The following is a 22289-nucleotide window of genomic DNA, read 5'->3' on the forward strand; positions in this document are numbered from 1 at the left end:
CGTGTGTATTGCACTTGACTACATTGCACAAAGTCACTATTCAGAAATGCCTAAACTCAAACAGTGTTGAGAGCAGTAATGCCTCTTGCATAAAAACTGTGAGCTTGGATTAAACTTTTAAAAACGATACCTCTATGTCTGCCTCGACAGTTGTGACCGCTAGTAACCTCACTGACGTCCCCGCAGCCCCAAGCACGCGCCACCTCCAGTTGTCCAATCGCTGATGGGGAAATATTCCAACGTCACTTTAACACTTCCGGGCTGGATGCACTGTCCCGGTGATGCTCAGATTTAGGTTATTACCCAATTTTATATTCGTTTTATCATCCTAGACGGTGTGATATATTAATATAAACCCAGTTTTGGAAGATCATTTTAATGCAATGTCTGATCTTTGGTTACGAGGATAAATGAGCCTGGATTGATCCCTTGCAGAGACTCGGTGGTGGCGGCTAAGAGAAAGAGGTGAGAATGTATGGCTGTGTGAAACCTCTGCAGATGTGGATGAGGGGAACTGATTGTTAGCGACCCGGTGCGTTTAACGACGCCATAAACGCCTTTAACATGCCACACATGACTCATAAAATACATAGCGTGTGTCGCCTGTTCCTTTAAGCAGTATATGGAAGTAAATGAAACCATCTTACTGTATCAGCAGCAGCTGCAGTGGGTCAACTGAGCCTCCAAATGCTAGCTCTCATTCAAGCTAGCAGCGCGTCTTTGAGCTGTCCGCTAACTGCTAATCATGATGCTAGCGTCTCACGGTTTCTTCAGACACTAACACAGCGAAGTCAAAACGTGGTTCGGCTTCTGTAGACTCTTTTAGACATGTGTCATGATCTTATCACACCGTGGTGGCTATGGTCTAAATCAGGGGTTCCCAAACTTTTCAGCCTGCGACCCCGAAAAATATAGGTGCCAAAGACTCAAGACCTCCACTGTCCCTCAAAAGGCGTTTCCACCGCAGGAACTTAACCCCTGAACTACGTACGTTTCGACCAGAGGAACCAGGGTCTAAATTTAGTCCAGGGGTAGATAATCTCCCTCCTGAAAAGCCCCTGCTTGGGGGGTAGTACTTTTCAAAGGTCCTGGGACTTTCGGTTGAACACAGTTGTTGAAACACAGAGGGAGTTCCTGGGAATGCATACTATTTTAGTTTTTTTATTAAGATTATAAAATATTATTTAATATAATTTTTTTTCTCCACATGTCACAGGCCTGATTTGCACAATCTACCCGGGGACTTCAGCCCGCGGTCGAAACGCAGACAACAATGGGGGCACAGCAACGTTGTAGTTCTGGGGGCTAAAAGACCCCGGAACTCTCGGTCGAAATGCACCTAAAGTGATTTAATGTGGCTTCATTTAGCTGGTCTGCATAAAATTAGCCTACCTATATGAGCATGTGGCTGTGTTACCTGTTCCTTTATGAATTAACCTACTGCTACTGATGCTTTTGATTATTAACTGTTCACTAACTCTAAACTGAAGAGTCATCTGACAAAAAGAAAGACAGAAAACTCATTACGTTTTCTATTTTTAAGGCTTTATTTCAAGGTTAGCCACTAAGTTGTTGACATTTTTTACTATAATGGGTAAAATGTAATATTTTTGAATAACTTTAAAAAAAAAAAAAAAAAAAAAAAAAGAAACATTCTTGAAGACATCTCACGACCCCCCATAGGGTCCTGATCCACACTTTGGGAACCCCTGGTCTAAATTAAGGATGCACAAATATACAACCTCATATCTGTCCATCCAATAACTTCAGTACCTAGCCAAATTAAGGCAAAATGATGCTGATGTAGATAGATGTGACCCCCAATGTGCTGAAAACGTAATGTTATTCACTCTCAAATTAAAGCTAAATTATGGAAGCCCTAAGTGGAGATGCAATATACGGTTTGTTCACTGTTATCCTGTCATAACATATTCATTTCAGTACTTGACCGCCAACATTGGTTATTTTATATACCAAAATAACTTCATGCATCTGTTGATGTCTTCCGGTTTGTTTTTGATAGGACAGTAGACACAAGGTCCTACTCTTAAAGCTGCTGTTGGTAGTCACAGAGTAAACATCTGTTCAGAAAGAGGGACTTCAAATGTCAACACTATCCCTCCCAACCAGATTTCTTCTTAGCCCCCCAACACAGATTGGCGTGTGCAGTCATGATAGTGCCGGACTCATAACCAATTGGAGGACGCAGTAGGGGGCCGCCCCTTAACCAAACAGGACAGAGGATTGGAGATTAGCTATGATTGGTCTGTCATAATGGGAATGAGGGGAATAATAACATTGCATTTATTGATTTCGCAATAGTCTCAAATTACTCCACTTATTAATGAGTACCAATGGGCATTATAACCTTTTCTACAAACCCATCAGAAAAAAAGCAAAACTTTTTACACCATTACTACCAACAGCAGCTTTAACTATTTATTGGCCAATACTATTACAGTAATGATGTTACAATTGAATTTTCATTGTAGTTGATTGTAGTTTCTGGTAGGTCTTTCCTACCTGTCTGTAAGGTTGAAGTGGGTGTGTCTGCTTCAGTCAAAGTAAAGTTTACGATGACCTTACCTTTATTTCAAGCCTTGATCTGATTTCTCTCTCCTCTTGTGTATATTTATTCTTGGTGAGTAATTGCACAGGAATTGTGTCGGTTGGTTGTGGTTTGTGTGGAACAGGTGAGACATGCTCAAGCTGCACCTAAATTGATTCCTATAGAGTAGCTTTGGTTAAATATTAGATAGTATTGGAAGATGCTGTCAAAGAGAGGAATCAGCTTTTTTTTTTTTACCTAGTAGAACTTTTTAAACATACAATTTGACGGTATATTTATGTAAATATGCTCATATGAGGTAGTTCTGAGTGTTAACATAAATATCTATGTGCAGTCACTAACACAGAAACATGCTTCTTTGACAGTGAGAGGTAATCACCTATTGTATCGGCTCAGATTGTCCTCTGCAGTGTTTTTATTGTTCTGGTCATGTTATCACAGTCCTTTCTGGAGCACAAGAGAGTGCTGCAATGCAGGTGACCTGTACTGGAGAACAAATGTAACAAACATGTTGTCGAATGTCTGCCCTCTCTGTCTTTCTTTACCATCAAAATATATATTAATAGATGGAAACATGCTAGTCCATTTGAATAGAAACTTACTAAGGTATTCTGAAACCTGCAGCCTTTCAAATGGAGTTTGTCTGTAATATTTTCTTCTTCTCTTGGTTCTTTGTTGCTTGTGTTTGCATTAGACCAGGAGCGGCCCACCTCATTGGCCGGCGTTAGATTCTTTCCAGAGCTGTTACATTAGCTGTCCAGGTTCTGCTAGCCTCTTAACATGACCTCAGGACCTCTGCTTCTGAGCTGCAAAATTGAGTCACAGCATGCTCTGGCTTAACAGCCATTCAGTTGTATTGAAAATTACACTGTGGCCCAAAGGAAAGACTAGAAATAGCAGAGGGTCAGGGTTGATCCAAAGGTTTTTGTAGAACAGCTGAGGAACTGAAAGCAGAAGGGGTATAGCACATGGTGTTTAATGCAAACATTATTAAACCCAAGTGAGTAGAAATAATATGGCACAGAGACATTTTTTTACTTCTGAAAATCTGTTTGTGTCAATATGGTCTTCAATCTGTTTGTAATTCTTAAAAAAGGTAGAGATTTTGAAGATGTTGCCTTAAAGTTGTTGTTGATACTGGGAAGAAAAAAGATTTTGAGTTAAATGAAGCAGAAAAACAGACAAGAGCATTTTTATTTTCAGCCCATCAATCAGTGAGTAATCATTGCAGCTGCATGAGAATATCTTGATGATTTTCAGTGTTGTAGTGTCATTCTATATCTCTATAGAAGGGTCTGGTGAGAGAAAGTAGTGCTGACTGAGAAATAGCCGAAGAATAGGCAGATAGTCTTGAAGCAGGTGAAGATTAATTTACTAGGAGGCTCATATTTGATGCTGCTCAATATTTCTCAATGTGCTGATACATCTTTTATTCCAGGCTTGACTTCTTAAATTTCATCTTGTGTCTCTGTGTTGCAGGTGTTGCCTTGCCGTACAAAAGAACCCTCCCTGTCTGCGACCTTCAGCCACGGCAGCAAGTCAAACTACCTCAGTGACAGCAGGTGCAGTGCATCATTGCATTTCTGTTTGACTTCATCCCCCAAGATGAAGTTGAAGGAGGATTTGAACCCTCTGCTGCTGCAGGTCTTCCGCTCCGTGGTCTGGGTCTACTCCTTCATCACCTTCATACCTTGGTACTTTTTCTCCGGAGCAGGCATCAACCTGGAGCGGGCACGCCGTCTCAAAGCGCGATCAATCAGTGGGTACCCAGCAGGGCCTTACAGGGCTCTCAACAGCCGGGAGAAGCTGGTGGCATGGCTGCACCCCGGGGTGGACACCATAGACAAAATGTTTGAATTCGCTGCAGGGCAGTTTCCAGAGAGGGACTGTCTGGGTACCAGGGAGGTGCTGAGTGAGGAGGATGAGCTCCAGCCTAACGGGAAAGTCTTTAAGAAGGTGAGGGATACAACTCTGGTCCTGCTAAGCCCTGATGTGTGAAAATATGCAATGTGTTATAATATTGTTCAATATTGCAATATCAAGCAAGCAGTCAAGCTGTATTTATGTAGTGCTGTATTATACAAATCAAACAGTTGATGGTTTGCAGAGAATATATGGTCTCTCTCCTCTTTAGAGTGGAGGATGTGGCTTCCATGATTTCCAAAAAGAATGTCAAATGCTGAATTTTCAGACTACAGGAAAGTGTCTCCACTTCCTCATGTAGGTTTTTCACTTAACATGGCACAGTTTTAACCTGCAGGGCATAGCGATGAACAGTGTTTGCTGAAAATGATTTTTGGTTATTTTGATTCCATTTATATTTATTTCCTGAACGACTTGCCATATATATATATGTATGTATGTATAGGTATATGTGTATATATATATATATATATATATGTGTGTGTGTGTGTACATGTGTGTGAATATATATGTGTGTCTGGTGTGTGTGTGTGTGTGTGTGTGTATGCTCATATTAATTTTAATGCCATCAACAAGTTGGGGACAACAAAACAAAAGTTGTGCAATACTAAAAAAAAACACCCGGAGGAACGTCTACCAACTAATTAGGTTACTTTGCAGCAGGATAATGACATGACTTGCTATTAAAAGGGCAATCCAGAGAGTCTGAGTCTTTCAGATGTGAAGATAGGACGATGTTCCTCAGGGTAGAATTACAAAGAATTTAAGGAATTCACCATCTACAGTACACAATATAATTCAAAGATTCAGAGAATTGGTTGAAATGTCTGTGCAAAAGAAACATGGCAAAAAAACTGTTAGTGTACTGCCATGATCTTCCAGGCCTTAAGGCGCAACTGCATTAAAAACAGGCATAAGTCTGTAGTAGAATTCACTGCATGGAGTCAAAAACACTTCCAAAAAACATTTTTTGTTCATCGCTGCATCCACATATGTTGGTTAGAACAGTACCATGCAAAGAGGAAACCATAGAAACACCAGCAACCTCTCTGGGCCTGTGCCTATTTAAGAAGGACTGAGGGGAGGTTGAAAAACTTTCCTGAGGTAAGACGAGTAAAAATGTTCCTCTTAGAAATGATGGATGCTAGGACCTCCATTCTAAAGAGGAATGGAACCACCTGGCTTGTTAACAGCACACAGTTGTCGTGCAAAACATCTTTGTTGACAACATGTCTCAATTGAAGGCAAAATAAATCCAGAAAGCAGTTTTTGTTACACTACTAAGTAGCACTAATTAATTTGCTTCTAAAAGCAAGAAGTTGTGCAACATCTTTTTCAATGTCTTAAACATTTGTCATCGGGGGAATGAGTTATGCAAATCAGTGGGTTGTATACCTCAATTACACTTTCTCCACAAATAGTGAATCTGTAGGATGACAGGGTAGGATGACAGGAAGAGCCCTTGTGTCTTCTTGTGCGTGTGAGGCGGACAGCTCAGGTCTGTCACTGAGCCCAGTGTGAGGAACGTGGGTGGAGGAGCAGCAGTGAGAGCAGCAGCCGCCGTTGTCTCACTGCTGAAATCCGCATCATTAGCACCTGCATAGCTGCAGTCACCCTGTAGATGGTGCTAAATGACTGCATATGATTGATAATGTATGACTGATAACGGCCCTCTGAGTCAATATAGGCAGGATTCACTTTTAACCAATGTTGTCTGTAAAAATGCTCTAGACCTGTAGAATGTGTGTATTTACATGTTGGTTGATTATTCCTCAAACCTTTGCATGTTTTTGTAGGTTATTCTTGGGAACTATAACTGGTTGTCGTACGAGGAAGCATACCAGGCAGCAAAGTGTTTTGGCAGTGGTCTGGCAGCTCTGGGCCAGAGGCCTCAGTGTAACATTGCCATCTTCTGTGAGACCAGAGCGGAGTGGATCCTCGCAGCTCAAGCTTGCTTTATGTACAATTTCCCACGTGAGTCACAGAAAGACACGTACCAATAATGGATTAACCCATGACCAACAGACAAGTGCTCTGCATTAATTAATCTGGATTTTTATTCAACAGTGGTGACCCTGTACTCCACTCTTGGACCCACGGCCATTGCCCACGGTCTGAACGAGACCGAGGTCACTCACATCATCACAAGCAAAGACCTGCTTCAGGGCCGTCTCCAGGTACATGCTTTTCCTGACATCACGTGTTTCAATTAATCGACAATGAGCTACAGGGCTGAGCACTTTAAAGTCATTGATTTGTCACCAAATTACAGGCTATAAGTTCATCTCTACTTCCATAATTACCTTTTCCCTCTGTCTTTCTCCCCCCCTTCCCTCCTCAGGCTATACTATGTGATATACCCAGACTGCGCTATGTCATCGTAGTGGATAGCAGACCCACCAGCTGGCCAAACATCCCCAGAGGCATTGTGGTGCTCAACATGGATGCTGTTAGGGAGATGGGATCTAAACCTCACAACAGTGAGTGTTTGTGTGATGTGATTAAAATGGTTTCTAATTTTGTCGGGAAATGGAAGTCCACTGATTGAGGCTTAATACAAAGCTAACACCCTGATGTGTAATTACAGCGATGTGCTGTACATGACAAATTGAACTTGCAAAACACCTGATGCCACTGTGACTGTGGTCTAGGTTTTCACTAACATGATGTTCTTTTCATTTTATGGTGCTAGATGAAGAAAAAAAAAAAACAAGGATATCTTAAAAAGTCAGATTCTTGGAAGCCAAATTTTCAATCTCATTAGATAAACGCATGGGAGATGATGATGATTTAAGCTAAATATCGTCCCCCTATTAAAATAATGGCCTATGTCGTTTTTTTGAGTTGTGGTGAAAACACAAAAAACCTTACCAAATGCAGAGCATATAATATTTATTAATCATTTCAATCAAAAAGGCCGTCACAGTGGATGACTGTTGACATACATAGAACGTTGTTTGTCAATTATGTATCATTAAAGAATAAAGTGACTTAGGCCAATTTTCGAACATTCTAGTGTGACTTAGGCAACTTTAAACCTGGCTTAAACTGCTCTTTCATTCCATAGTGCAAACTCAAAACTGAAAAACACTCAAGTAAAGGTCACTCTTGCAAAAGAACAGCTATCTTATGAAGCTAGCATATCAGTCCATTCACTTCACTTTATTTCTGAGGTCACTCAGTTTGAAACTATTCATCTCACTACTAACTGCTGGTACTTCCTGCATGAATTTCCCTTCCGAGTTAGATTTGAAGTGGCATCATTCACATTGTAATCTAATGATATGCATTGTCTTCTGCAGGGTTGGTACATGAGTTAAAAGTTAACAGTTACATCATGTTGTTTTCATTTTAGTTAGGACTGACCCTAATAAAAGACCATCAGCCAGAATAAAAGACCATCAGCCAGAATTGAACATAGTGAACCTTAAATCATGTTTTGTTTTTTAAATAGATGAGTTCTACTGAAAATTATGCTGTGAGACTTCCATGAAAGCCAATATTCTCAAAAAGGTAGAGGGAAGTCTAATCATCAACTTATGAAGCCTAAAATTAAGCTTCTTAATAACCACACAGTAAAGTACCCATGCAGGCTGAATCTGCGGAAGAAGTTAAATCTCCGCCTACCTTAAAATTACCCTTTTATTCTGCATGGTTCAGGTCTGACATGAGTTAGCGTTTAAACCATAGACTATATAAAATATGGAAGAAGCATCCGTGACGTCACCCATCTGTTTCTGAAGAGCTGTTTTGAGGCCAATCGTTGACAGCAGCCATATTGCTGCTGTCGAGCCAGTGTCACGTAATAAGGCGGAGTTTGAGCCTCCTAGCCAACAGCTACAGTGTTCCAGCAGTCAGCTGTGCCTCTCTTTAGAAGACTTATAATCACAATATCTTCGAAATTAAAAAATTTGCATTAGAAAAAAATTCACCCCCCTCACAGTGTGAGCCGAACGAGAAATAAGCTATCTAGACTACACTCATCTTTTGTACCAGGCTATAAACATGTTTATTTCTGCTGTACTTCCAGAGCCAGCCTCAAGTGGATTCTCGATGAACTGCAGCTTTAAACACTTCCGCAAAAATTTGAAATGTTTCAATTGATAAACAAGTCAGAGTTAGTAAACAATTAATTATGTGATTTTTTTATTTGTGACCGTGAGACTCCGTGTTTACCATCTTTGGAGTGCAGTGTGTGTAATCTGACTCCAAGAGACTACATCTGCTGCTCTGTTGCTATGAGCGGAGTGGACACACCACTTATAAAATACTGAGAACTTCCTGGAAACATTTTTAAAATGTAGTGTTGCCCCCCCCAAAGTGGACAGCTTAATAATACAGTATAGTGGATTTACTCTGTGTTTAGTCTGTGGCCTGCATCAAAGCACTTGGTCTGTGCGTTGAAAACAGCGTCAACATGCATCTGATAGAATAATACTGTCTTTCTACATTGGCAGATCGTCAACACATTCTGATGTTTCACAATCTAATACTGTCCTACTGTGTACCCCTACTTCCATAGGTAAATTAATTTAGTTATTTAAAACCAAAGTAATCAACAAACATAATTGACAAACATCAAAAAAGCAACCAGTTGCAGCTCAAACTCTTTTCGATCATTCAACTATTTGAAAAAGAAAATCCTTTTTTTTAGGATGTTGTATTGAAGTGAGCCAACATTGGGGAGTGATTCATTTCCTCACTAACCGTCACCCATCTTCTGTTCTGTCTCTCTGTAGTCGCAGTCAGCCGCAAGAAGCCAGAGTCTTCGGACATCGCTGTCATCATGTACACCAGCGGCTCCACAGGCATCCCCAAGGGTGTCATGATCTCCCATGGCAACATCATTGCTGGAATCACGGGCATGGCTGAGAGGATTCCTAACCTCAAGTATGCCGATGTCAGATCCTCTCTGACACTTCCTGTCTTTCTTTTCTTGTGCTCTGCAGCTCTCTGAGTCTTCAAGATGTCCTTCACATTCTCTCTGTTATTTTTACACCCTCTTTTTTTTTTTCCTTCTCTGAAAATTAATCTGCTGTTATTTCTGTACTGACAGTGAAGAGGACACCTATGTTGGCTACCTGCCACTGGCCCACGTCTTAGAGCTCAGTGCTGAGCTGGTGTGCATCTCTCATGGCTGTCGGATTGGCTACTCCTCCCCTCAGACCCTCGCTGACCAGGTCAGTGTAGAAAAGTACACACAGTTCTGCCAGCAGAAAATACATCATTCTTGTATTTATCTATCCTTTCCTATTAGGTTTAGAATCAGTTTCATAGATCAGTTTTAAAGGTCTGCCTGGTTGGGATCTTCCCCGATTTAGTGACTAAAGATGAGCAATCATTGTGTGTTGTCTTCACAGTCTACCAAGATAAAGAAGGGCAGTAAAGGGGATACCAGCGTGCTGAAACCGACTCTAATGGCTGCTGTACCAGTAAGTCTTTTAACCACCACACAAACCGGTCTACCCTCATATTAATGGCCTCTACCGAGGGCTGCAGGATGCTGTAAAAAAAAAAAAATGACTTGGCAATATTTTTGTTTTTCTCTGAATGGTATTAGAATAAAAATGACTTGCAGTTTGTATTTTATATACAAATATATGATTAACAATGTAAATATTTCGCAACACAATGCAAACAGACTTGTGTCCTGCTGCGGTTGTATTTACTTGCTTGTGTGTACATGTGACTTGTAGATACACAGGCATTCGATACGATACGATTTACTTTATTGTCTCTGTAGGGAAATTTGTCTTTGACATCAGTGCTGCACATGTCACCGGCTCCTTCAAAAATCACCACAATGACACAAGAACACATAAATAAATGAGAAAAAAATACAATAAATAGTACACATTCATACAACACACAGCATAGTCTTAGAGAGAGAGCACCATAACACTGTCCCAACCCTAACAGGCTATTTAGTATTTAAAATTCTAATAGAGACAAGTATTCTCTGAGCCTTCCCCAAGAACACACTGCTCATAAATGGCCTGTAGGGAAGGATTACCAGTCTTCCCTATGACCTTCATGGCAGTCTGCACCAGGCGAAAGAGAATGGTTTTGAGCAGGTTACCATACCGTGCTGTCACCCCATACTAGAGATAGACCGATATGTTTTTTTCAGGGCTGATACCGATTATTAGTAGTCAAGGAGGCCGATAACCGATATTTGGAGCCGATATTCATTTGCAGTAAAAGGGAAATATTGGCGTCAAAATTTCGAATAATACAAACTCCTACACTTAACATCCTTTAAATGCCTTTAAGCATATGTTTATTTAACAGCTTTTCAGATTTGCAACATATTGAAGGTTTTTTTTAGACAATCTTAGACAATAGACATCTTTGTTTTAACATTCTAACACAAAGTGCAGGGAGCTCCCAGACTCAGCAGCATGTCTTATAAAGTTAAATGAAAACTAAAACAAATAAATAACTCTCTAAAGTTTTCTGCAGTAAATAAAGTTTTCCAAAATGTCAATATAACTGAAATGGTAAGCTTTCAAATGTCAAATGTCTATCTTTGTTTTATGGGGATATTTCAGTTTTTTTGAAGTGGGGTTGTATGAGTTTTAAGTCACTAGTAATTGTAGGGGCCACAACGGATGCTGCTCAGCTCGTCCCCTATAATGAGAAACTGCAGGGAGAAATGGAACACAAGCTAGGCTACGTTTTCTGCAGACGGTGTCATTTCTGCCAGGTGATTTAGTGAATTTTGAGCCAAAATAACCCTGTTTTGAATTGATCTCTTATCAACCATTGGATTTTTGAAAAAGGCTGATGCCGATATGCGTCAAAATGCCGAATATCGGTGCCGATAATCGGTCTATCCCTAGCCCATACCTAATAATACTCTCAAGTACAGTCTGATAAAACAAAAACAAAGCCTGCTGATTCCCACCAAACACCATTCTTGTGCACCTAATATGCTGCAAAGATTTACAGATGTCAGGGTGCTACAAGTTTTGTATGTGTTGTGTGTTTTTTAAGCATTAACTGAGTATTGAGAAGGACAGGGCGTCTCCATCTCCCCTCATTGAAGCTGAAATACAGCTTGAAGCTGAAATACAGCTTCAATGAGAGTGCCAACAATCTGTGAAACAATCTGGCTAGGGGAGCCTCAGGATTTACACCACATCCCCTGCTAACCAAAACAATTCTGTTGATTTGAGGCTGACTTTCATGTCTATGCAAAGTTCTTTAAGACTTGTGCTGCAGTCAGTCACCAGAGGTAGCTCTAAATGTTTTGGCTTAACTCAGGGTAGCTGTAATGCTGTCCATGATTTAATCCTGTCTTTACCTTTGAGAGTATCTTATATCGAGGCAGTACCCTTCATTAAAACAAAAGCCCACTGTCTTGAACTTCCTGTGACTTGCACAACCCTTCCTGCTTAAAGCATGTATTATACCACTCCTTTGCTCCACAGTGTTATCCTAATCGCCTCCAGTGTCCTGATGATATAACCTGTGAATGTTTAAAGCCAGATGATGCCCAGTCTTAGCATTTACTTATCATGCATCTAGCAGCAAAAAGTTGCAGCATTCCAGTTAATTAGACCTCCTGGAACATGGCTACCTCTCATGCACACATCCCAATTTCATTTGAATTACAAATCCCACAGCCCAACCTTCCAACTAGCCTTATTCTATATCGTATTAGTCAAATTAAGTACAACACTAACTTTAATTCTCCTCACCTGCTCTTTGTAGGAGATCATGGATCGAATCTACAAGAACGTGATGACCAGAGTGGAGGAGATGAGCCGCCTCCAGAAGACGCTCTTTGTGCTTGCTTACAACTACAAGATGGAGCAGATCTCTAAAGGCTACACCACGCCGCTGTGTGACAGGTAACACAAGTCATATTCCTAAGAAGGAGCTTAGGGAGTGCACATACTGTACTCCTGTCCACCTAAGCCCCTTCTGTTGACACATGCGTCGCTTGTGATATTTGAGCAAACATTAACCTCTGTTAGATCATGACTAAACATAACCGAGCACACATTCTTGTTCAGAGAGTCCCTACTGAAGTTATAGGAAATTATTCTCTAACTTTAGTGAATCATTGCTTTGTGTAACGGCAGATTATGAATGAATGTGTGTGACCTGTGTGCGTAATTAAGGTTGTACGGGGGTCATTGTCTATTTAGGTAGGAACCTTTGTTGTGTGGTCAGGTGTTCCGCCTGGATGGTTATACAGTTTTTGACCTGATTGTAGAGGCCAAGCCAAAGCTTTAAGCCACTGAGGCGCTGCACCTGGAATACCTATCTGACGCGCTTGGGTTACCGTGATTGATGAATGAAAGTCCGAGTCATATTTCCCAGTTGAACTCTTGGTCCGTTTATTTTCGTGATACGAGCTCCAAAAGTGTCCAAAAACATGACATTTCATAGACAAACAAACATGCATAACTCCCGCAGCACCATGCTGCTTGAGTGGTCAAAAACTGTATAACCATCCGGGCGGAACACCTGACCACACAACAAAGGTTCCTACCTAAATAGACAATGACCCTCGTACAACCTTACGGACACAGGTCACACACATTCATTCATAATCTGCCGTTACACTTTGTATTAATTCTGATATTGTCTTCAGTATAAGTCTTACCTTGATAAAGTGAAGGTTTGATAAGTTGTTGTTACCTGAGTCTCCTCAACCCTCTCTCATCATCTCCATGTTGTGTATTTTGGTTTGCTTCCTCTGTCTCAGACTGGTGTTCAAACGGGTGCGTGCGCTCTTAGGAGGAAACACGCGTGTGCTGCTTTCAGGAGGAGCTCCTCTATCAGCTGCCACACAGCACTTCATGAACATCTGCCTGTGCTGCCCGGTGGGGCAGGGCTACGGCCTGACGGAGACCTGCGGAGCGGGAACCATCAGTGAGGGTAAGGGAATGTGGCGGATGAAGGAAGAAAGACAGGAAGTGGTAGTTTTTCTTGCAGAAATCATAGAGGACTCGCTTACAAGCTGATTCTAACCTGCTGGTGTTTTCTTCTTTCAGTTTGGGACTACAGCACAGGACGTGTTGGTGCTCCATTGGTCTGCTCTGAAATCACACTGAAAGACTGGGAGGAGGGTGAGTCAAAGTGCAACAACCTGACCCTTACACACAGCTAACAAGTGCGTTAGGATGTTCTCTCTAACTAGGTTTGTGCTCCTTTAGGTGGTTACTACAGCACAGACAAGCCCAATCCACGGGGTGAAATTGTGATAGGTGGTCCAAATGTCACAATGGGTTATTACAAACATAAAGGCAAAAACGGCAACGACTTTTTTGTGGATGAGAACGGCCAGCGATGGTTCTGCACCGGAGACATTGGGGAGTTCCACCATGATGGATGCCTCAAGATCATCGGTGAGAGATCTACAGACTGGTGCACAAGTGTGGTACAAGCAGGGGTAGCAAAAGCACACTCCTTCTTTGCGTAATAAGAAGCACAGATACTTGTTAAGAATAGAATGCTTGAAGTAAAATGAATGAACATTACCTTTGCTCCCATGTTAAAATTAGTGTCACATTTCTCCAGCAATGTTAGCTTCTTGAATCTCTTCCAGACCTCTGCTGGTTCTCACCTTCATTCATAAACATTTCTTTCAGTGCACACCTTTTCTAGATGTTCAGGTTTCCTCTTAATGTCAGTTCAGTTGTTTAAACAGTCTTGTAGTAGAGGCAACCTGCTGTGATGCTAAAAAAGGGCAGGAGGGAGGGATAAAGATCATTTCTCTCATAAGTCCTTGAGCTTAAACTAACCAATTCTGGAAAGCTTCCTGGAAATCTCCCGAGAAAAAATCCTTAAAGTTTCAGGGACAATCCCCAAAGGTTTACCAGGTAATTATGGTAATTTTTCCAAGAACTTTCCAGAATTTACTCAGAAACTTTGAGAATTTCTTTTCAGTATTTTCCTGGAAAAGTTCAGAAGTATTCCAAGAATTTTCCTAGAAACTTTCAGGAAGTGAATCTTTGGAAGTACTCTTTCTTCTTTTACATTTTTTTCAAAATAAGGAAGTTTTCCCAGAAACCTTTATGGAATTCTCTCAGAAACTCTTGCAGTCTTTCCTGGAAAGTTTTCGAGGGAACCTTCCTGGGATTTTTTTAAATCATTCCAAAAACTGTGACATTTCCAAAACGCTCTGTTGAAATTCCTAAAAATCCTTAGAAAATTCCAAGCTTGATCTGTAAGGCAACTGGACCGGTAGAAATTCTTGAAGACGTTTCATCTCTCCTCCGAAAGGCTTCTTCAGTTCTGACCAGACTGGGGAAGAGCTAGAAAATATAAGCCTCTAACAGTTGTGGGTGTGCCAGGAGTCACAAAGGAACTAGACAAACAACCCTACTTAGGACCCTGACAGTCGTTCAGTACCTCCTGACAATCATTAACCTAGTTCCTGACAGTCCATAACCTAGTTCCTGACAGTCATTAGGGTGATGGGTCAGCTGTGGGTCGTTAGAGTCACATGGTCTCTTGTGTGAGTGTAGTCTTACTTGTTTTGACAGAGAATTTAAAACAGCATTGTATGTAGGAGACAAATGGTGTCTTAGTCCACCACCTCTGTTAAGAGAAGGGTGTTCAAGCTTAACACAGATGACTTCCTTGACCCCTCTTTCATACTAACGCTCTTCTCTGTCCAGGATCTGAACATTGCTGTCCTTTAGAAAATTCTTTAAATTTTGAGGGAACATTTCTGAATAATTTTTGAACAATGCCCAAAAGTTCTGAAAAGGTGAAGAGTAAAACACTAAACTATTTCTGTTACAATGTAGAGTGTCAAAGCACAAAATATAAACTTAGGTGAAGTACAGAAACATAAAAAACGTATCATAAGTATAGGACTTGAGTATTCATTCTTTGTTACCTCCCATCCATGGGAACTAGTGTTTTCATCCTGGATTGTGACGTTTTTCTCTCTCCACAGACCGTAAGAAGGACCTGGTAAAACTGCAAGCGGGCGAGTATGTCTCGCTAGGAAAAGTGGAGGCTGTTCTGAAGAACTGCTCGCTCATAGACAACATCTGTGCCTATGCCAACAGGTAACACCCTGCACTCATTTTCCCAATTAAACATTCTCTTTCTGACTTTTACATACATGTTTATAATGTTCTCAAATACCAGACGCACCATTATATCAGCCAGTGTCTCAATTTCTTGGTTAACTCAACTTCTGGACCCATTTTTTTTTCAGTGACCAGTCGTATGTGATCAGCTTTGTGGTGCCGAACCACAAGCAGCTGATGGTACTTGCCGAGCAGCTGCAGGTGAAAGGCACATGGGAAGAGATCTGCAATAACTCCCAGGTTGAGAAAGAGGTCCTCCGCATCATTACTGAGGCTGCCATAGGAGGTAGGGACTAAAGCCCCTCTGTATCTGTGATAGTGTCTGCGTAACAACACTTTGAATCTGACTTGTCAATCTTCTCCCTTGAAACCACAGCAAAACTGGAGCGATTCGAGATCCCCAAAAAGATCCGTCTGAGCGCCGAGCCCTGGACACCAGAGACCGGCCTGGTCACTGATGCTTTCAAGCTGAAACGTAAGGAGCTCAAATCACACTACCAGGAGGACATTGAGAGGATGTACGGAGGAAAATAACACAAAGACACACTCCAAACAATACAAAAATAAACACACACATATATACTACCAGAACTACTTGGGAGAGGAGTTGTACCTTTTGATGCAGGTAACATACAAAAAAAACACACACACACGCTTCAATACAGACACACACACACACACAATCTCATGCACCTCCTCCTTCCTCGGCTTCCCTGCAACCAGATTTGATCAAAGGCGGTAAAAGCTCTTGTCTCTGTCAAGACCAAGAGGTAGAAGGTCACTCTCAAAACAACCGTACCATCCCCCTCTTTGATGGATTAAGCCCTGTGAGTTGCTATGACGACAAAGTCGGCACATGAAGAAGGACGTCTTCAGGACTCAAAGTGAAACAAATGTCTGTGTATGTGGATCGGTGTCGGCGCGCTCCTGTTGCGGCTTCTCTTCTCCCAGTCCCCTTCCCTCTTTAGCTCCTCTCCGTAGCCTTCCACCAGCTCCGCGCGGTCGACGATAGGAAGTGCAGGCACATGGCAAAGGATGCTGGGTAACATGAGCTCTGTAGAGCGTATCCCTGCTAGGCTCTAGGTAACATTCAGGTAGGAATCTATGCAGGGATCTCTAATGTGTCTGCGTCTGCATGTTTTCTTTATGTCTGGCTTTGAAACCCATCTGTCTGAATGTTTGTTACATGGGAGGACTTTGTGTTGCAGAGCCATGAGAGATTGAGCATGCAGACATATTTGAAGTACTTTTTCTTACTGTTTAATTTCTTTTTGTTCTTCTTCCTGTTTTTTTAATGCCAACTTGTTTACGCTAACTGTACTTAAATGAGCTTTGTTTACAAGATTTTTTTTTACATTTTTCTCCCCATGTTTGCCCGTGTCCCAACGTTTGTACTTTTTTGATTGTGTGTGTACTTTACTTGACTAGACAAACCTCCAGTCCTTCCTGCTATTGGCCTGTAACGTCAGGTGCAAACATCCGCTGTTAAAGGCATCCATTTGGAGTTTATCCTCCCTGCACTTTGACCCCCTAAGGCTCTGTTACTCCGTATCTTAACAGCTCCCTGAATGCTCCCTAACCACAGACATACTGTAGCCCTGTCACTCATCAGCCACATACTCTGTCGTGACCAATGTACCACATGGATGTCTCCAAGGGAACTTAGCCTAGTGTAGAAGAACAGTTAGCCTCTCCAGATAAATTTTTTGTGCAGTTGTACATTTTACCCTCTCAGCTATAGGTCTTAGCTTACTGTTACTTTTACCTTTTCCTTTTTTTTTTATACTTAATACTATTAATGAATGTGCAATATTTATACACAAACTTTAAACTTAAGTACATAGGAAGGAAACATACAAATGCACAGACAGCAGCCCCTCCATAGTGTGTGAATGTGTACGCTTGTAACTTTTCAGAGCATATAGGACGACGTGTAGAAATCGAAGTGTAAGGAATCACAAAAACGGATGGTAGAGAGACACTGATAAAGAAGTCGTGCTGTAGCCAATTTTTTCCATGTACTGTGCTGAACCATGTAAAGACTGTAAAGTGAGAATTTAATACCTGGCATTGTAGAAACTGCATGATGAGACGTGTGCAACTGTACCAAAGCAGAAGCTTGAATATATATTTGAAAGAGAAATGAGAAAAGTTGCACTCCAGTCAAACAACTGAAGAAACTCCTTTATTTAATTGTGAGTGTATAGCATAAACTCAAATAACATTCAGTTTCTTTACTTCAACTGCTTTATGTGTATAATACTGTATGTGCAATGTATATAAAAGGGTTTTACAGTTCCTGGAACGTTTATTTGAACTCCTGTATTACATTAATGGCTGTAGGTTTTCAGATTCATGTTCATATTCTTTGAACGGCTTCAGTACTCGGGACGTCTTTGCTTCACTCTCTCTAAGTTTGCTGGCAGAAAATCCAGCATTATTTTATCAGAGGTCCTTTGTAAGGGCCACATCAGCCCCCACCCCCCAGCTGCCGCCTTGAAAAGCAAATCCTGCTTTGCATTCAGTGAGGACATTTAGCATCAAGGTACAGTCAGGAACTCTAACTCTACCAGCTCAACACAGACAGACTTCTTTACAGCTTGTAAAAGTTAGCTATCATAACGAGGTTTTATATACTGTAACATTTCTTTCTCCTGACATTTCTTTAAGCAGTAGCTTACTGTGCTGTGTGCTGCTTCTCCTTTTGCCCGTCTACAGGCGGCTAGTTGCCTTCCGACACACATGAGCTGTCTTCAGGGGTCTTAAGAATGTGAAGCACTCCCTGCGTTTCTGTTGATAGCACTCATGCTGAGCCCTGCTACATGCGTTTGTACATCCAATAGTGAGGCAAAGACAGGGTTGTGGTGTGAGGATGAATTTCGCCACTTCTGTTGTTTTCACTTGCTTTGTAAATACTTTTAGAAAAGAGGGGATTAATGATCAAAACATTTAAACTACCAATAACTGTACAGGTGTTAAGTCTCCTGTTGACATATTTAATGATTTGTTACTGACCAATTTTTTTTCTTTCTTTTTTGTGGGGGGAGAGGGAGGGAGGGGGGTCTCTTGTTTCATGTGGTTGATCAGCCCTTTGAAGCCGGGCAATTGCAAGTGTCTCCTTCCTTATTTATTTGTGATTTGGCCTTGAAAATTATGTAATGAAATAAAGAGGTTTGTGTTGTTATCTCTGCTTATATGTGTATTCTTTTTTTCCAAGATGTATTTGCGTTTGTGTTTAACACCTGGACCCAACCTGTGAGGCACATCCTGTAACTGATCCCCATCTTGATAGGAATCATCCTGAAAACCAGGGTTTCTATGGCAACAAAGGCCAGTGTGTGAGTGTGTTAGGGTGGATGTGGCTTGTGAGAGTATATGTGGTGAGTAGACACAAACAGAACACACAGTCCTGGGAGTCAACCTTCAATAAGGAAAAGTAAACAAGGGTTTTATTTCTTTGTCTCTCAGATATCTTTGGTCATAGACACGAAATCACTCGATATGTTAAAGGAAGAAGCTTGTAATATTGCTCCTCCCCTGTACACCTGCAGTCATGCTGCCATCTGAATCACAACATTCTCCATCTGGGCTGAAACTAATTGTTTTTTTATTGTGACTCGTGCTTTTTTTCTTAATGGAGTTATCACTTAACCATCCTGTTGTGTTTGTTTCTCTGGAACAGCAATAATGGTCCTGGGTCAATTTTACCCGGGGCATATTTAATTATCCAAAAGTGTCAGAACCCCAAAAAATCCCAATAAACTTTTTTTTTAAATCATTTTTTTAACTCCATTACTAACCATTTAAGTCAAGATTTAGTCCATTGGTGTTCTTTAATTCTCACAGATCATGGTACAATGAGAACTCACTCATTTTTCATATACATTTTTCCAAGGTACATTAAAACAAGTTTTTCATTAAAATTAATGTTAAAACTTGTTTTAATGTACATTGGAAAGACATAAATATAAATACAATAGTTTTACATGACAGTTTTTATTTCATTTTTTTTTTACATTTTGAATTTTTTATGAAGTGATGTTGATAAATTAACATGACTCTTACTTCTGTCACATGCTGCCCAGATTTTTATGCTGCATTTAGCTGGTTTGGAAGGCATATATTGCCTAAAATAGACTTTAAAAGGGTCAATTTGACCCGCAACACAACATGAGGGTTAAAAAGCCACAAGTACCCAAAGTCATGTATTGATTTTTTTTTTCTCTACCCCTTCAAACTTCCAAAATTATTCAGTTGTCATAGAAGATGAAGAAAACCAGAAAATATTTGCAACTGAAATAATTTAGCAAAATGCATTCATTTTCTGTCTTTAAATACAAAAAAATGTCATAATTCAGCACAATTTAAACAACATTTACACAAATCTCCACCTCAAGTGATGCACTCCTCAGTGTCGGCTGTACTGACTGAGAAAGCAGAAATCAGCATCAAGAAAAAACCCTGGATAGGATCGTCTGATCCAGCTACAGACTTTTCAGGGTTACCAAATCCTGATTACCATCTTCATACAACACTTTGTCCACATGGGGCACAAAAACCCACAAAAACTGAAAGCTTCTCAATGCTTCTTCAAATTCTGTGTATTATGTTTGGTATTGATGCTGTTATTTTCTGACAAAGAAATTCAGTATTTTTTGCAACCCTAATACTTACTATGTCACATTGGTAATACAGCATTCAAGTGTTAACACATCTTAAGCATCAACATTGTACAAATGAAGATTTAATTTGCAAAAACAGTTAACTCACTTTTGAAAAATTAAAAAAATGTTTCAAAAAAACATTTTTTCTAATACCAACTTTTGGTATGATCAATCAACTGAGGTTGGGTGGCTTTGACTAAGTTAAAATGACTTTACTAATCAGATATATCTTGAAAATGTAACTTTATTAGGAATTTATATAAAAAAGAAATGTGTTTTTGGAAAATTTATAAAAACTGAGTTATCTGTTTCTGCAAATGAACTCTTCAAATATAGTTTTTGACCCTCTGAGAAGTTATTACATCTTGTTCCTGAAGTCCATCAGGCATTCATCACTCTTCTGTTATCAAAATAATCCTGATTATTTTGGGGGTCAGGGTTAGGGTTAAAAACCAAGAATGAATGACCTTATCTGGTTACATGGTTATTATTTTCCTTTTGGCTAACCTGTTTTCAAGATGTGATCCTATCCTATAGCCTTTAAGGAATCAGATTGCTTTTTCACCACTGGGGCCTGCTCACTGAGCCACTCTGACAGTGCCTACATAGACCAGGATGCATTGCTTAACCCTCCTTTTATGTACCAGGTCAGATTGACCCATTTCAAAATTAAAGAATCCAAAGAAAATTGTTAAAAGTATTTTTTCGGAATGAAACTTTGTCTGCTTGACTTAATTAGCGTAATCAACATATAAGATAAAAATATTTACAACCCCCCTGAATGTTTATATTACACAGATACTGTTTGTCGGTCAATTTGACCCGGCAGTCAAAGTGGACCCTAAAAGGAGTCAGAAGTGTCCAATAGTAATTGTTTCTTTGCAACTGTGTGACATATTTCACTCCACCTTCTCTATTCCTGTTTGCAGACTCCCTCCACATTGAGTGGACACTCGGCAGGGGAGGGGCAAAACAGATCAAGATTCTTTGCAAGGGAGTCCTACCAACAGTATACTTTTTAAAGTTTTAACATGAATATTCATGAAAAACAAATGAGTAATCCTCATTGAACCATGATCTGTGAGAGTTCAAGAACACCATTGCATTAAATATTGATTTAAATGTTTAGTAATGGAGTTAATAATGAGATTAAAAAAAACATTTATTGTGATTTTTTGGGGTTCTGACACTTTTGGATAACTAAATATGCCCCGGCTCAAATTGACCTAGGGACATTATTGCTGTTCCTGAGAAACGAACATAACAGGAGGGTTAAGTATGCCCTTAAACTTTGGTCAAAGAAATATAGCAGGATATCTGAGTCAGCCAAAATAATGTAGTACTTAGTCTCCCCTATCACATCTGGGTTGCTATTTTTCTCCACATAGTTCTGTTAGCATGGATAGTTTGCAGAGAAGAGAACAAGGTAAAATGGACATCCCATAGACGTAGATAACATCAACTACTTCTGCAGGTGTTCTTTTTTTAATCTTATAAAGATAATGTTAATTGTAAGGGATAGAGTTTGAAATGAACAAAACTTCCCTTATCAAAATTGGACAAAAGTTAATTTCCTGTCAGTCCTCTTGTATATCAGAACACAATTTGTCTAATCTGTAATCGGCAGCAAAGAAGGTCTTTATTAATGTTTTCTGTAGTGATTTAATAACATCCTCATCATTTGGTTCCACTTTGATCACATTAGTTTGCTATTAAAATCTGCTCTCAGTTTTAATGTGAGTGACTCACAAAGGTTAGATGAAAATATGAATACAAATTAAATTCAAGGATATATTGAAGCTATTAATGTCCAATGTCCAAAGCTTTGTGCTGAGCCTTAAATGTATCAGAGAAGGAAAACATTTCTGAAATATGTATTTACAGACAACAACACACCACTCATACAGTTCAAGCAGTCTGTAAGCACACGTGTGGTTAAATCCCACAGTGTGCGCCTGTCTGCGCTGGTTTTGCATTTCATTTCCAATAAAACAACAGCAACCAGACCACAGAGAGACAAACACTTCATCTCACCATCTCACCCCTCCTCTCCCCTCTCTCTATTCCCTCCAT

At 40.3% G+C, this 22289-nt stretch overlaps 1 protein-coding gene across 1 annotated transcript; it reads left to right on the top strand.

The window, feature by feature from the left end:
- Positions 1-214: 214 nt before the first annotated feature.
- On the top strand, positions 215-18736 carry acsl3b (acyl-CoA synthetase long chain family member 3b). The gene is made up of 16 exons (XM_034703241.1): positions 215-295; positions 436-465; positions 4049-4525; positions 6289-6466; positions 6560-6669; positions 6834-6972; positions 9232-9382; positions 9549-9672; positions 9853-9924; positions 12209-12348; positions 13212-13384; positions 13501-13575; positions 13663-13854; positions 15414-15528; positions 15681-15838; positions 15929-18736. Exons 3-16 carry the CDS (start codon positions 4175-4177, stop codon positions 16084-16086), a joined length of 2136 nt encoding a protein of 711 aa, XP_034559132.1. The 5' UTR covers positions 215-295; positions 436-465; positions 4049-4174; the 3' UTR covers positions 16087-18736.
- Positions 18737-22289: the final 3553 nt, after the last annotated feature.

The sequence above is a fragment of the Notolabrus celidotus genome, chromosome 15 (genome assembly GCF_009762535.1).
Source record: "Notolabrus celidotus isolate fNotCel1 chromosome 15, fNotCel1.pri, whole genome shotgun sequence".
Lineage (NCBI taxonomy): Eukaryota > Metazoa > Chordata > Actinopteri > Labriformes > Labridae > Notolabrus > Notolabrus celidotus.